General features: G+C 39.0%; 2 protein-coding genes across 3 annotated transcripts in view; one reads left to right on the forward strand and one right to left on the reverse strand.

The window, feature by feature from the left end:
• Positions 1-8,293, forward strand: part of SNTB1 (syntrophin beta 1) — a 118,372-nt gene extending 110,079 nt beyond the window's left edge. Inside the window, exons 5-7 of the mRNA XM_056486021.1 lie at positions 431-627; positions 2,065-2,255; positions 4,814-8,293. Of these exons, the coding sequence (XP_056341996.1) occupies positions 431-627; positions 2,065-2,255; positions 4,814-4,906 (481 nt within the window). The 3' untranslated portion in view covers positions 4,907-8,293. The remainder of the gene's footprint in view (positions 1-430; positions 628-2,064; positions 2,256-4,813) is intronic.
• A 2,786-nt stretch (positions 8,294-11,079) lies between these two features.
• MTBP (MDM2 binding protein) overlaps positions 11,080-13,127 on the reverse strand; it is a 29,530-nt gene continuing 27,482 nt past the window's right edge. For both annotated transcript variants that reach the window (XM_056486019.1, XM_056486020.1), the window contains exon 22: positions 11,080-11,961. In XM_056486019.1, coding sequence (XP_056341994.1) covers positions 11,926-11,961 — 36 coding nt within the window. In that variant the 3' untranslated portion in view covers positions 11,080-11,925. The remainder of the gene's footprint in view (positions 11,962-13,127) is intronic.

The raw sequence follows: 13,127 nt of genomic DNA on the forward strand, positions 1-13,127 counted from the left end.
CAGTACTTTGGCATCTACATATTTTACAGAGCTTCATACTTTATTCAACAGTATATATCATTGAATTTGACAGCAGATGTTTAAGCTCTAGAGCAAATGCTGCTTCACCATGGAAGTTGGATTCAGCTGCCTCATCTGAGCCAGCACTTATATCTGTGGACCACATTCCATCACCACAGACCATTCAGGGAGTTCTCTCAGTTCCTCAACCAAAGGGATGTTTTGTACAATTCATTAAGTAATTTTGGGACATCCATGTCATCACCTGTGTGGACCTTCACTCTTCTGAGAGAATACAGAGCAGATGTGAGTTCTCATGCTCCCAACCACTGTATGAGGAATGTGCAGAGCAGAGCTGTGCTCAGGTGGGGAGTCTGGTCCAGTGCACTGATATTAGAATTTCCTAAAGTGTTTTCCAATGCAATTGCAGATTGGTTCATTCCGGCCCAGGAAAGGGCTCACCGAAGTCAGGGGTGGATTTGTCTTTCGCAACGCGCACCGGTACGAGACAAGGGATTGAAACTCATCTCTTCAGGACTGAGACCAGTCGAGACCTCTCAGTGTGGACGAGGAGTGTAGTGCAGGGCTGCCACAACTCTGCAGAGCTCATCACAGAAATCACCACATGTGAGTAACACCTGCAGCACTGCCATCTCCACACCCTCCCTGTGACACTCGTGGCAGTGCAAGTTCCTTCTGCAAGAGGTGATTTATTTAAAAAAATTCTACTTGTTTAAAATACTGTCAGGTTCTGAGCCTGTCCCAGCTGCTGTGGTACCTGTGGTACCTATGACACACTCACTGTCATGCTCACGTTTGGGTTTGTTTTCAGCAAGTCTGTAGTCAGCCATGTAGGCCTGCATGTCACAGAGGAGTGACTACCAGAGATTTGTCCAGAAACCCACAGAAAAGAGCATTTTTCTGAGATTCAGGAAACTCCTGCAAGCCCAGTAGGAGTTTCTCCTGCAGAGGGAGGAGGCAGAAGAGGAGTGGCACATTCACAAGCATGAACTGGTCATTTATTCACCCAGCTCTAAACACTAGAGGAGAGTGAAAAAACACAAACCACGTATTGATGGGTAGTAATTCCCTTCCTTGAACATCAGGGTGTCGCTTCTGTACATTGATTGAAAATCAATTAGAATAAAAGTACTTGGCTGCAGATGCTCTGGAGTGATGCCATGCTTGGCCAAGCCTGGGGTGGCTCTGGGGTTTGAGGCTGGGCCTTTCTCTTGAGTGCCCCCAGGCTTTGCAGTCCTTCCCCTGCTAGTCCTACAATTGGCAGGCTGTTAATGTTGAATTTTATCTCCACTCATCTCCTAAAAACGTGAGAGCAGCTGCCAAAGCACAAATCCAGCCATGCCAAAGGGCAGTTCTGGTTTCTCAAAGCTCAGGTAGAGCCATGTGGCTGCTTGTCAGCTGCCAGGGAGCTCAGGATGCTCTGTGAGGGCCTCTGATGTGCACAAAGCTCAGAACAAGCTAGAGAACAGGTGGACACCTCCTCAGCACCATGACATCAATGCCATTCTTTCCAAAAGAAGGAGGGAAATCAGCCTTTTATTTTATCACAGTGCTTTTATCCTACTGCCAAGGATCCTTCTTGGTAGAATTGTTCCAAGAAAGTGATGGAGTAGTGAATTTTGGGAGTGAACGCCAAAACTCTTCATCCTTTAATTTGGATCATGGCCTTTCTTTCAGAGCTGAGGGGAAGATGCAGATTTTCTTCTGCAGTAGCTATTACATACAATTATCTGGGCCCTTTTTCAATTACCACAACACTATTGAGGACTCAGGAGTGTCTTCATCTTTGTCAAAATACTTCAGGGAAATCCTTTACAGCTCCTAATTTTCTCGTGCATTTTGTGCCATGTTTATTGATTCTGGCTGTGTCTGTCAGATGCAAGAAGAGTAGTTGTGACTTTGTCAAGGTTTGGAAGGAGGAAAAACCAGTCTGAGCCTTCTTAAACTTCAGCACACCGTTTTTTGTCAGCATGTAGATGTATGATGCAACATGAAGAACTGCTTTTAAGAAAGTGAGAGACTAAATTTTGATTTCTTCTCCAGCTTGCACATACAAAAGCCAGGAGTGCCGCTTGACCATCCACTATGAACATGGATTCTCTCTCACAACTGAACTGCAAGATGGTGCCTTCTCCAAGACAATTGCACAATATCCCTACGAAAAACTGAAAATGTCCTCAGACGATGGCATAAGGATGCTTTATTTAGACTTTGGAGAAAAAGATGGAGAAATTGTAAGTACTGTGTTTAGCAAAGGGTTGTTACCATCTCTTTGATTGTCCAACCTTCTCTATCCCTGTGGGGGTGGAGAAGCACTAATGGAAGTTGGACCAGATGAGCACTGTAGGCCCCTTCCAACTGAAATACTTTATTCCATTCTGTTCCATTCTAACAGCCAGTGCCAGGTTCCAGTACCAGTATTCAGACACTGTGCTTTCTAGCACAGCATGATGATCAGGCTTTAGAAGGAGATAAAGACAGTTAAAATTGTAAAACCATACAAAGAGAGATGAAAGATTTGTCATATTTGAGAACAAACTGTACCACTAAATAGCCAGATGTTAAAATTGTTGTATGTATACATTATTTAAAATGACTGAGGGTGAAAGAACTTAAGAATGAGACCTTATTAATTCCAATGTAGACGTAGAGACTTTATGTTATGACAACAAGCTATGTTTTAGATGGTTTTGAACATGTAGTTGCTAAAAAAAAAAAAAAAGCTACAGATGTTGTGCAAACTGTCTGCATAGGCCTCTAAGCTGTCACAATGTCTAAAAATAAGGCACATATTCCAATGTTATGAATGTAAACATGGTCTTTCCTCCTGGATTTTTTCAACAGTTCCTAAACATGGTGGGTGCTTAATTCTAAACATAACTTTGTTAACGTATACTTTGCAAACTGCTTATTATCAGGGTTTTGAAGAGAATTTCTTACTAGCTGTCAATAAAGTGGATTCATGTCTGCTGGAAAGGTGTTACCAATGAGTGTTTGAGATGTCTTAAAAATTACCAGCAAGGGCAATTTTAGTATTTAATTATTTAGATTTAATTATTATTTTAAATATGTATTATATTTATTATTATAATGTTTAATTATTAACATTTAATATTTAGCAGCAGCATGACAGAGATCATTGGCAAGATTCACTCTAATGCCTACAGGACAATTAAGGCACACCAAGGAAACAAAGCAACAACAAAACCAGGCAATCAAACCAGAAATGAACTGAGAACTATCTATGGAGTTTGTATATGTGTGTTAAGGTGTGTGTATCAAAAGGATAGTGAAGGCAAGGATGAAAAGGAACACAGTAACAGCACTCAAACTTTACAGTACTTTAACTTAACTTAACCCTAACAATTTAACAAAGGAACAGTACTTGACTTATACCTAACTTTACTTATCACTTAACAAAACTTTACTTAAAAAAAAAAAACTTAAAACTTAAAAAAAACCTTAACTTTAACAGAAGAATAACAGTATTTAACCCAATTTACGACTGCAAAGTTGAACTTAGCAACTCAATAGAAGAACAACATTAAGCAGCATTTAACGTACTTACAACTTAACCTTACTTACAAGCTTAGTTTACTGAGATATCTAATGTTCTTAAACATCTAAGAAAACAGCATTTCTCCCAGATTTGCTAAAGCATATACACAGGTGCATGCACACAGAGAGTCAGTGCAAGCAAAGTACCTGTGAAAAATTCCCCTCAGAGGTCAGGGAAACACTCACTCTGGATGCCTCTGCATCTCCCAAGGGGCAAAGGGTCAGGCCTTGAAGAGTGAGGGTACCAGCCCAGGATTCATTGTTTGGTCATCCTCCAGACCTGAGAGTTGGCTGGCTCTGAGAGGGAGGTGCTGGTCACAGCCTGCTGCAGTTCAGGAGAGCTCAAAGGGTCTCATTTTGGACAGCTGTTTATAGGGCCACAAGAGAATGGGCTTTGGTCATAAGAGTGCTTCATCCTGGCCACAGTTTGGGTTGGCACTTTCTTTGAAAGTGTCAGAACAGGAATGTTGTGCTGTTCAGGCAAGGAAGACAGTTTCCAAGGTTGTTCACAAGGAAAACAGGAACTCCTTAGACAGCAGTAGTTCCTGGGAGCAGGTGGGTGTTTCTGGTAAGCTCAAGAAGGGATGAGCCCAGGTGCTGCTTTTCAAGGCCAAGGCCTAATGAGCATTTCTAAGATTGCAGTGCAGCCTGGAAGAAAGAGGAAGCAGGGCAGAATGAAAGGCAAATGTGGTTTGTTCTGTGACCCTGTTGTTGGGCGTCTGCACACTGACAAGCCTGTCATGCTTAACGTGTGGTGAGATTATCTGAACCATGACTGTGGAAAACAGAGTCTGAGTGGAGGCTCAGTCTCACTGCTGGCTGTGAGAATAGAGAAGCAGCTGTGCAGCACTGCCTGAAGCACTTCAGCTGCACCAACAGCAGATGCACTGGGCATCAGACTGAGTAGTCCCACCATCCCAGGCAGAAACAGCCAAAAAAGATGGGGTTGAGCCTCTTGGAAAAGTGCTTGCAGAATCTGACTTAGTGTTCTGCTGCTCAACCAGGTGGATATAAGGCCAGAGGCACCAAGATCTCTCCTGCTTCCAGGATGCTTATTAGTTTTAGTAACCTAAATATTTGCAGCTGAATGCAAAAGAAAAACAATATGGTGTAGAGAAGGGTTGTTATTAATGGAAGCCTATCCAAAATACCAGACAGCAGTTTGAGTACTCAGTAAATGATTTCTTGTTCGAGCTATAATTCTCAGGTTGATTTTTTTTCTCTGTACTTTCAGCAACTGGACCTTCATTCCTGTCCAAAACCAATTGTTTTCATCATTCATTCCTTCCTGTCAGCAAAGATCACAAGACTGGGCTTGGTGGCATAATTGGGATCCATCTGTTTCTTCAAAGAGAGACGGGGTAACCACACTAATATGAAGTACAGTCAACAGCAGCAACCTGTCCCAGCTGGCAGCAGACACCAGCCTGGGACTCAGGACTGGGCATTGGTCATTTCTGCAGTCCTCCAAGGCCCAGGTTTCATTTTGACCAGCTAAAGAGATGGAATGACAAGGAGAGGGGGGATTTCATTGTAAATAATGGGATTTTAAAATCCCATGTGAGACCGTAAAAGCGTGTATTACCATACATGTAAATGTTTCAGAATCATAAATTGTGCCTATTTCAATGTATTGTCTATATAAAGTAAAGGGCTATGCAGACATGAGCACTTGTTGGTTGTGATGCAAGCCAAGGTTGGTTGGGGAGAAATCCTCTAAAGATTGTCTCATCACCTGAAAGTAAAAGGTTCTTTCAGTTATAATCTGTGCACCTCTTACAGAAGATTTTTCTTTTGGAGCACTGCCAGAACCTGGCATGAATACCCAGAGCCTGCAAATAAACACCTTTGAATTGGACACTGAAGCAATCCAGCTGTGGTCAGGTAACAGCTGGAGGACCCCTGCCAGGGGCAGTTTCACATGTTTCACATTCAGCAGTAACCACATGTCACCCACATTCCTAGTGATGGAGCCAAAGCAGGACCAGCCACAGGGATGGTACTGAGAGCCAGTCATGGGGGGCAGGCAGGAGTGTCCTTTGTTAATGAACACAGGAACCATTTTTATAGTGACTTCCCAGAATAGCTTAATGAGTTTCAGCTATCTGGGAGTCCCAGCTCAGGTAAAAGTTACCTGAATCCATTCTGAGGCATGATGATGCTTCTGCCAGCATATCTCCACGGCAGTTTTCCAGTAGAAAGCCATACTAAGATTCTGTCCTCCTACCCCTACTGAGTCATTCCCTTTGCTCAGACAAAGCTGGCTGTGTGGTCTTCACAGAACAAACACAGGGAAGGAGGAAGACTTGATTTTATGAGTTTTTGAAAAATTTATTGAAGCAGCTCCACAACAGTGAGAAACATAAACCAGGGCAGGAACGTGAGCTGCAGTCCTTGACATGGAACTGCTCCTGTAGGCATGACTTGGCAAGAACAGATTTCTTGCTGGGAAAATACAAAATTGTTCATCTCCGTGCCCAGAACTTACTGGTGACTGTTTTGCACCACAACTTACTGTTGTGACTAAAAACGTGATTCACTGAGTTTCAGCCTTATTCACAGCTACTTGAGCAGCCAAAAGCAGGCAGGAACACTGACCTTCAGCACCACAGATGATACACACAGCTTGCACCTGGAAGTAATAAACTGGCATCATGTGACCTGGTGGGAATAGGAAGAAGCAAATCAGGGATGCCATTTATGTTGTTGTTCTTTTGTAAAAAGAACAGCTTCACACAGGGGTGAGGTTCTGTCTGCTTTTAGAGTTCTGCCCTAAATTCCCACTTTGAAGGACAGGAAGTAATATACAGTAATGTACAGGTAGTAATATATTCAGTGTTTGTGGATGCTCTGTTTTCATATTACAACATTTTTTTTTTTATTCCTGAGAAAGCACACAAATTTCAACTTAGCATCACTTGGTGGAAACTTAAAAACACATTTTGGTTCCATGTTGTTTTTAAGCTAAGTTTGAGAGTTAAGCATAAGTCATGCTGTCTATTCACAGCATAAGAACAGGGTGATTTCCATAGGTATCTTAATCATCAAAACCAATTAAAATATTAGAAAGATGGGTTGAATTCATAAATACAGAAAATAATCACTGAAGAACAGCTCAATGCCCCACTGGAAGAGCAATCCCATTCCCAACACCTCTCACCAGTCAAAGGCAAGCCAGGGAGGGATCCACCCAGCTCTGCACTTTCATTTTATTCTCATGGTACTTGCACTTAAAAATTAATTCCTCATGTAAATTAAGAAGGTAGGAGGTAATATGTTGCATAACTTGCATAATTTCCAGATGGACATTTCTCATGTAGTGCCCACTGCCATTCACACTTTCTGTGGCAGTTACCTGGGACTCCTGGGGCTTGGAAGCTTCTGGGAGATGCTGAGAAGCTGAGAGCAGTCGGTACGCAGGGGGACAGGACTCTGAGGAGGAGATCATGTCACCTTATCGAGGAAACTCTTGTGTGAAGTCTTCAAAAACCAGTTCAGGACATGTTTTATTGCTGTTCCAAAGTATAACTTAAAAATTTGGAGACAGTCTCCTATAAAAGTTCCAGAGGTTGAAGTGAAAACTTGCATTCTGGGCAGGTATGTTAAATACATATGTAAACTATACTGCACTATTTCCTTATTCCTTTTAACACTTACAAATCGCTGGAATGTTACACCTAACATGTATGTGCATTGTAAATATTACAAATTCCTGTATTAGTGCCAACAATGAAATGACACAAAATGTAATCTAAGGTGCTCAGTACTATATGAAGTCTAAGTGAATAACTAAGCAGTTTGCAAAGAAAATTCATATTATATATATTTATAGAAAAAATAATGATAATTACAGATGCTATTTCTTCATTTTCAGATTTTGGACTGATTCATATTTGGATGGGATAGATAAATGAAATATGAACCTACTCCACATTTATAAGAGTATAGTGAATATTTATATTTTAGAGGAAAAGAATATATTTAATAAAGTCATTTATTGGATTTTTGTGAGGTGAGCTTACTTTGTATCCAGACCAACTATCTGGACAGCTGTCCTTTGCATCTGGGCTGAGAGAAATACATTTAAACTTCAGTGCTTCTGTTAAGAATGCTTAAATTGAGAGAATTGTTAATTGCATTGGTGGAATGACTTAAAAACTTAAAATTTACAAAAAACCCTGAAATCCCACAGGGATGTTTCAAGGCAGGTCATTCAGACATCTCTGCTGAAGTTGCAATGCTTTATCTGTCACTTATACTGGACTAGGTGGTAACAGAAGACTTATAAAAAAATTAAGAAAAAGAAATTTCTGCTCAAGCTTCTGCATTCAAGGACTGAGGCCAACACGTGCCTTTTTTTCTCTTATGAATGGTTATGGGAAAAGAGATTTATTTTCTCCTTTGATTTAATTCTTAACTTAGTGGCCCAAATAGAAAAGCTAACTGTGGGAATTTAAGCTTTTTCTTTCAGTCTGACCCAAGTTATGACAGAACAGCCTCATGGAAAGCCTAAAAAGAAATATTCCAGCTATTGCAGTTTCACTCTTTTCACAAAATAATGATTATAAATGGAATGGTCTTATCAGGAAGTTTGTATAGCAGCTTCACCATGAGAAAAATTGGGATACATATTGGAGCAAAAATGTTATTGGAAAAATGTGATCTAATGTGTTTGTTAAAAAAAAATAAAGCTGATCTGATTGTGTTCAGGGAATCACACTGGTGTTTCTAATAGTCCTGCCCCTGAAATGGAACCAGCATCTCCCTTAAGGTACTTTAGAAATCAGAACAAGACTCTTGACATGCTACCAAGCAAATCACCACCACAGACACTGTTAGAATTGATCCTTTGCAAATAACAAAACAAGTGTTTTCTTTCTGCAGAATGTTAGAATTTCTTCCTCCCACAGGACATGGCAGCACACTCTGTCCTGCTCTTTGCATTGATAAGCTCAGCTGATTTGAAGGGGAGATTGATTGATTTCCACCTGAAAGCATTCTCAGTGTCCTCCTGCCCATGCTTAAAACTTAATTGGAGCTTCTTTGCTTTCAGTGGAAGCAGAATCAGAGCTTAAAGAAATTATGTGCTCCAGATCATTACACTGCCATTGATTTCTAAATTTATGGTTTTTTCCATAGAAGTCAAACTGGCAGATTGATAATTAGCTATTTACTGAGTCTATTTACGACACAGAGAGACCATTAATACAGTATATATTACATATTTTTATATATACACACACTGTGTATATTATGGACCCTTTTTAATTCAGTGGTGACTTTAATAATAAGGTCACAAAATTTTCACAAACTCAGCCTGCTTGCTATAACCCAGAGTGAACCCCCAGACTAACTAGGGAAAAAATTAAATTTCAAATAATGAGAGGAAAAACATTTTAAATATTTAACAAAGACAATAACCTCCTGTTGAATATAATCACCTGCTTTTACCCCATGGGATTGGCTTTTAATTTTTTTTCCTTCATCAAAATTTCTGTGCTTGTGTAAACAATTAGAGGCATTAGGAAACAAATTTAGAAAACAAATTCCAAGGGAGAACTGTCAATTGGGACAAAGAAGTTTGTGAATTTGGACAAGCATTAGTACCCAAGCTAAGTTCTGTGGTAGCCCAGTGATATTCATCATGTAATTGCTGTAATATTACAAGTAATCACCAAGTAATTGCAACCACATCAGTGCTGTCTTACCCCAATCCTGTGGGGAATATAAACTCATAACACAGATGGATGATGTGCTTCTACATATAACACATAATGTTACTATATTATGTTATGTTATGGTACATGCTTATTATATAGGGTGGGTGAATTATAGGTAAACCAGAAATGTGTACTGGTGAATATAACTTAGATCCTGATTTGCAAAAACATGAAAGCAAGTGCCCAAAATATGGATTTGGGGTTCAGCAGCCACAAACAAGAAAATAATTTGAATTTCAGAGGCAAGGGGTGATGTTACATTCTGCATCACTTAAGTTATAGCACATCAGCTGAACTGCAGGAATTCTCAGTGTGGGGTTTTGGAACTACGACAGATGTAAAATAATTTGGTTTAGTGCTGTTACAGTGGACTGGGTCAAATTATTGTGCCTGCTTTTTTGTAGGTTAAGAGCATGGACAGGGACAGTTATCACAGCTTAAATGGGGCACAGAGTTATTAAGCCACAATAATAACCCATCTACTATTTGCCCTAAAAAGCCAACAACACAAAAAGCAAATGAGACATGGATAGCAGTGTTCTGCACTGGGAGTTGTTTTGCAAAAAACCAATACATCAAAATACTTATGTTTCCCTAACTGCTTTCCTGCTGATTATTTCAGGCCAGCCTTTGAGTCTATGGAATTAATTAAACTAATAACCATTGGGTTTTACTTGAAGTACAAGACAGCCAGTTCAAAGTATTAATTACTTTCCTGAAGGTATTTTCTTTGCTTATGGCAGCTAGCCTCCAGGATTATGTAGAGCTTCTGTACTTTTACTTATCAACTTAGGTATAATTATTAACTACAAAGTTTTTCTAATTACAAATACATAAACTTCCCAAAATTAAGTAGAAAATGCAGCTTTCAGTGGCTTGCTTTAGTATTCAGACAAAAGTATCAGCATTCAGGTTGAACAGCTAAGGCTACAGCTTACAGCTTTTTTTCTCTTACGGGAAGTAGAGACTTTCTTGATTCACTATAAGATGTTAAGAAAGGTTAATGTCTTGATTACTTCCTTGTTTTCTATATTGAATACAAAGAAATATGAGCCATACACAGTAATTATTACGTTGCAGAAATTTTGTGTATGCACTCATTAAATGATTATTTAAATAACTCTCTTCATTGCATTTCTATTTCACCAAATCACTAAAACTGGGATGCTGTGGATGTGTGTCATTCTGCAGACAAATGTAATCCATCTTACCAACAGTTATGTTTTTCCTGGGCTTAGACACACAGTACTCACTAGAGCCCACTGTCACAGCAGAGCAACTTCAGAGCTCTCCTACTGCAGCTCAGTTAAACCAAGCACACACCCACCCAGAAAAGGTCTTGTAGAGGTCAGGATAATGGTAAACTTGGGAACAAAGGAATAGAACAGTTAAACTCAAGATCCTGTTAGACATGAAAAATCTCCATAGGGCCCAGCTTTACACCAAATAGAATTAAGCAAATAATGTCACAGAATCAGGAAGGCTCTTTAGAGAATGCATAGATTTTACAGTATTAAATCTAACCTTCACATGGTTTAGTTCGATTACTTTTTCACAACATTATGTTTCACTTATATTTATATTGCTTAATCTATTTTCCTACCAGGATAATATAGCAAAAAATAGCCCTGCATCTATCAGTTTTAATCCCATTAGTTTATATGATAAATAGGAAATCTTTAGTACAGAAAGGAACTCCTTATCTCAATAAAATACTAACTTGAATAATTACATTAGTCCCAGTCAGGTACATGCCAGAGACTTAAACAAACTGAGGTTAAATTTAGTATTTTACTGTGTTTGCAAAACAGCTAGAAAACTCTTTTTAGCCCTTACATTTCAGCATAGCACACCAGCTCTTTTCCAGCTCTCACCATCCTCATTACCACTACTGCTTTGATTTTCTCCTCTTCCAGGACAGGAAATCTCAGATCTCTCCTTAGATATTTTTCTCAGGAGTGTTCCAAAGAGCATGCAGGAAGTTATAATGAAAATTCAGCTTGTAAAACAAAGAAACTTTGTTTAATGGGACCTTGTATCAAGTTTCAAGCCCTGCTTTTTTTTCTTCCTTCTATTACAACACCAAGATAATTATGATTCAAATTCTGATTGTTTGTTTTCACCTGCTGAATAGGAACAGTTCTTAATCAGTGTATAAAATGTTAATGGCCAATGCTGTAAACAGCTGTTTATACAAGAGGAAGCTGTTCTATGTAGAATAGAGATCTTCAAGAATGGAGACTTTCACAAAAAAAGGTAAAACAAAGTAGTAGTTATCAAAATTAAATATGTGGCGTTTTTTATTAATATAAAACCAAATACACTGGTTGAAGAATATACAAAGCTTTATAAAACAAGTCAAGCTACATTCCTTTTAACAAACATAAATACACATATAAAATACAACCTCTTTTCATCTGAATTAAAAAAAAAATTAAAACTTTCATAATAAAAAGTTTCCAACCTTGCTCCTGTGCTTGAAGAATGAGTCTATAGAATTACACTGACCAAAGTCCTCCCAGTGTGCAGATCTGTGTGTGCATTGGGCAGTACAATGCTTCTCTAGTCAGAAGTGCTCTGTCTCCACAGCTCCTGGGAAGGTGTGAATAGAATCCACACAGTGCCTCTACTTGCCAGTCTTCTCCAAAACCCATTCAATCACCTGGGCAAAGAAATGAGAAAGCAAACAATTTACATAACTCCTGATTTTGAAAGCAAATTAAGAACATCTCACAGACTTTTATCAATTCTTGCTTTAGTCCTTTGTCACTATCTCTGTGATATTTACTAAACAGGATTTAAAAGCAAATACTCAAGAGGAGAAAGTGTTGTGAATAATCTGAGAGGAAACAGCATTACCCTAGAATTTTATTTAATCTAACAGAATGCTTTGTCTTTAGGAAAGGCATTTTTAGAACCCTTGAATTGAAATACTTTACCCCATTCTCTCCATTTACCAGTAAGAAAGTGCACCTAATGCCAAACAGCTCATGCTTGCAGCAGTAAAAGTTCCTAATGCCAGAGAAGAAAGAATAAAGGATAATATCTACCACCATTATCACTGCTGCTTTCCAAACTGGACAATTGTTCAGACCACTGACTAGTCCTTGGCAATTATATTTTTGTAAAGTAATTTCAAAAGACTTCCTAATACATGGAGATGTAAGCAGTTTAGGAGAACACCAATTTTAATGCCCTTTGCCAACAGAAAACATATAAAAAACTACAAATTTTCTGCCCAGACAAAGATGGAGGTGAGAAGCAGTGTAGCAGCACAATAGCCCAGTTCAACACCAAACATCACAACCCATATAGTTTTTGAAACCTTATCATCCACACAAAGCAATCCACAAAGGAATACAGCACAGAACACTGAAAATACTGCTCTCATAGAGGAAGTTCTCAGGGGATCTAGCAGCTTTCTTAAGAGTGTATTCTATTACTTACCTACCTCAGTTCAAATTCTTCCATTTAATTTATGATTATGAAAACTGTAATGTAATTATGCATTACACTTTTTTCCTTCCCCCCCCCACCCCCAAATCATGGAGTCACTTTAGTGTATGTCTCAGAACTTAAATAAGTTACTTAATTTCTGGAGGATTTACTTCTGTCATTTGCACTGTGCTGTTGTTCATATAAGTCCCATGCTACACACAAATAACCTGACATTCCTTGTGCTTACAGTTATTCACAAGCCTAAAATTACTGATTTTCATCGCTTCTTTTAAATAATTTATTTCCTTTTATAGACTTGCTTATTACTCCCTAACCTTTGAAATGTTATTTCCTTCAACACAAGAAAGGAAGAATTCTCTAATGATTCTA

Source organism: Oenanthe melanoleuca, chromosome 2, assembly GCF_029582105.1.
Source record: "Oenanthe melanoleuca isolate GR-GAL-2019-014 chromosome 2, OMel1.0, whole genome shotgun sequence".
NCBI classification, from domain to species: domain Eukaryota; kingdom Metazoa; phylum Chordata; class Aves; order Passeriformes; family Muscicapidae; genus Oenanthe; species Oenanthe melanoleuca.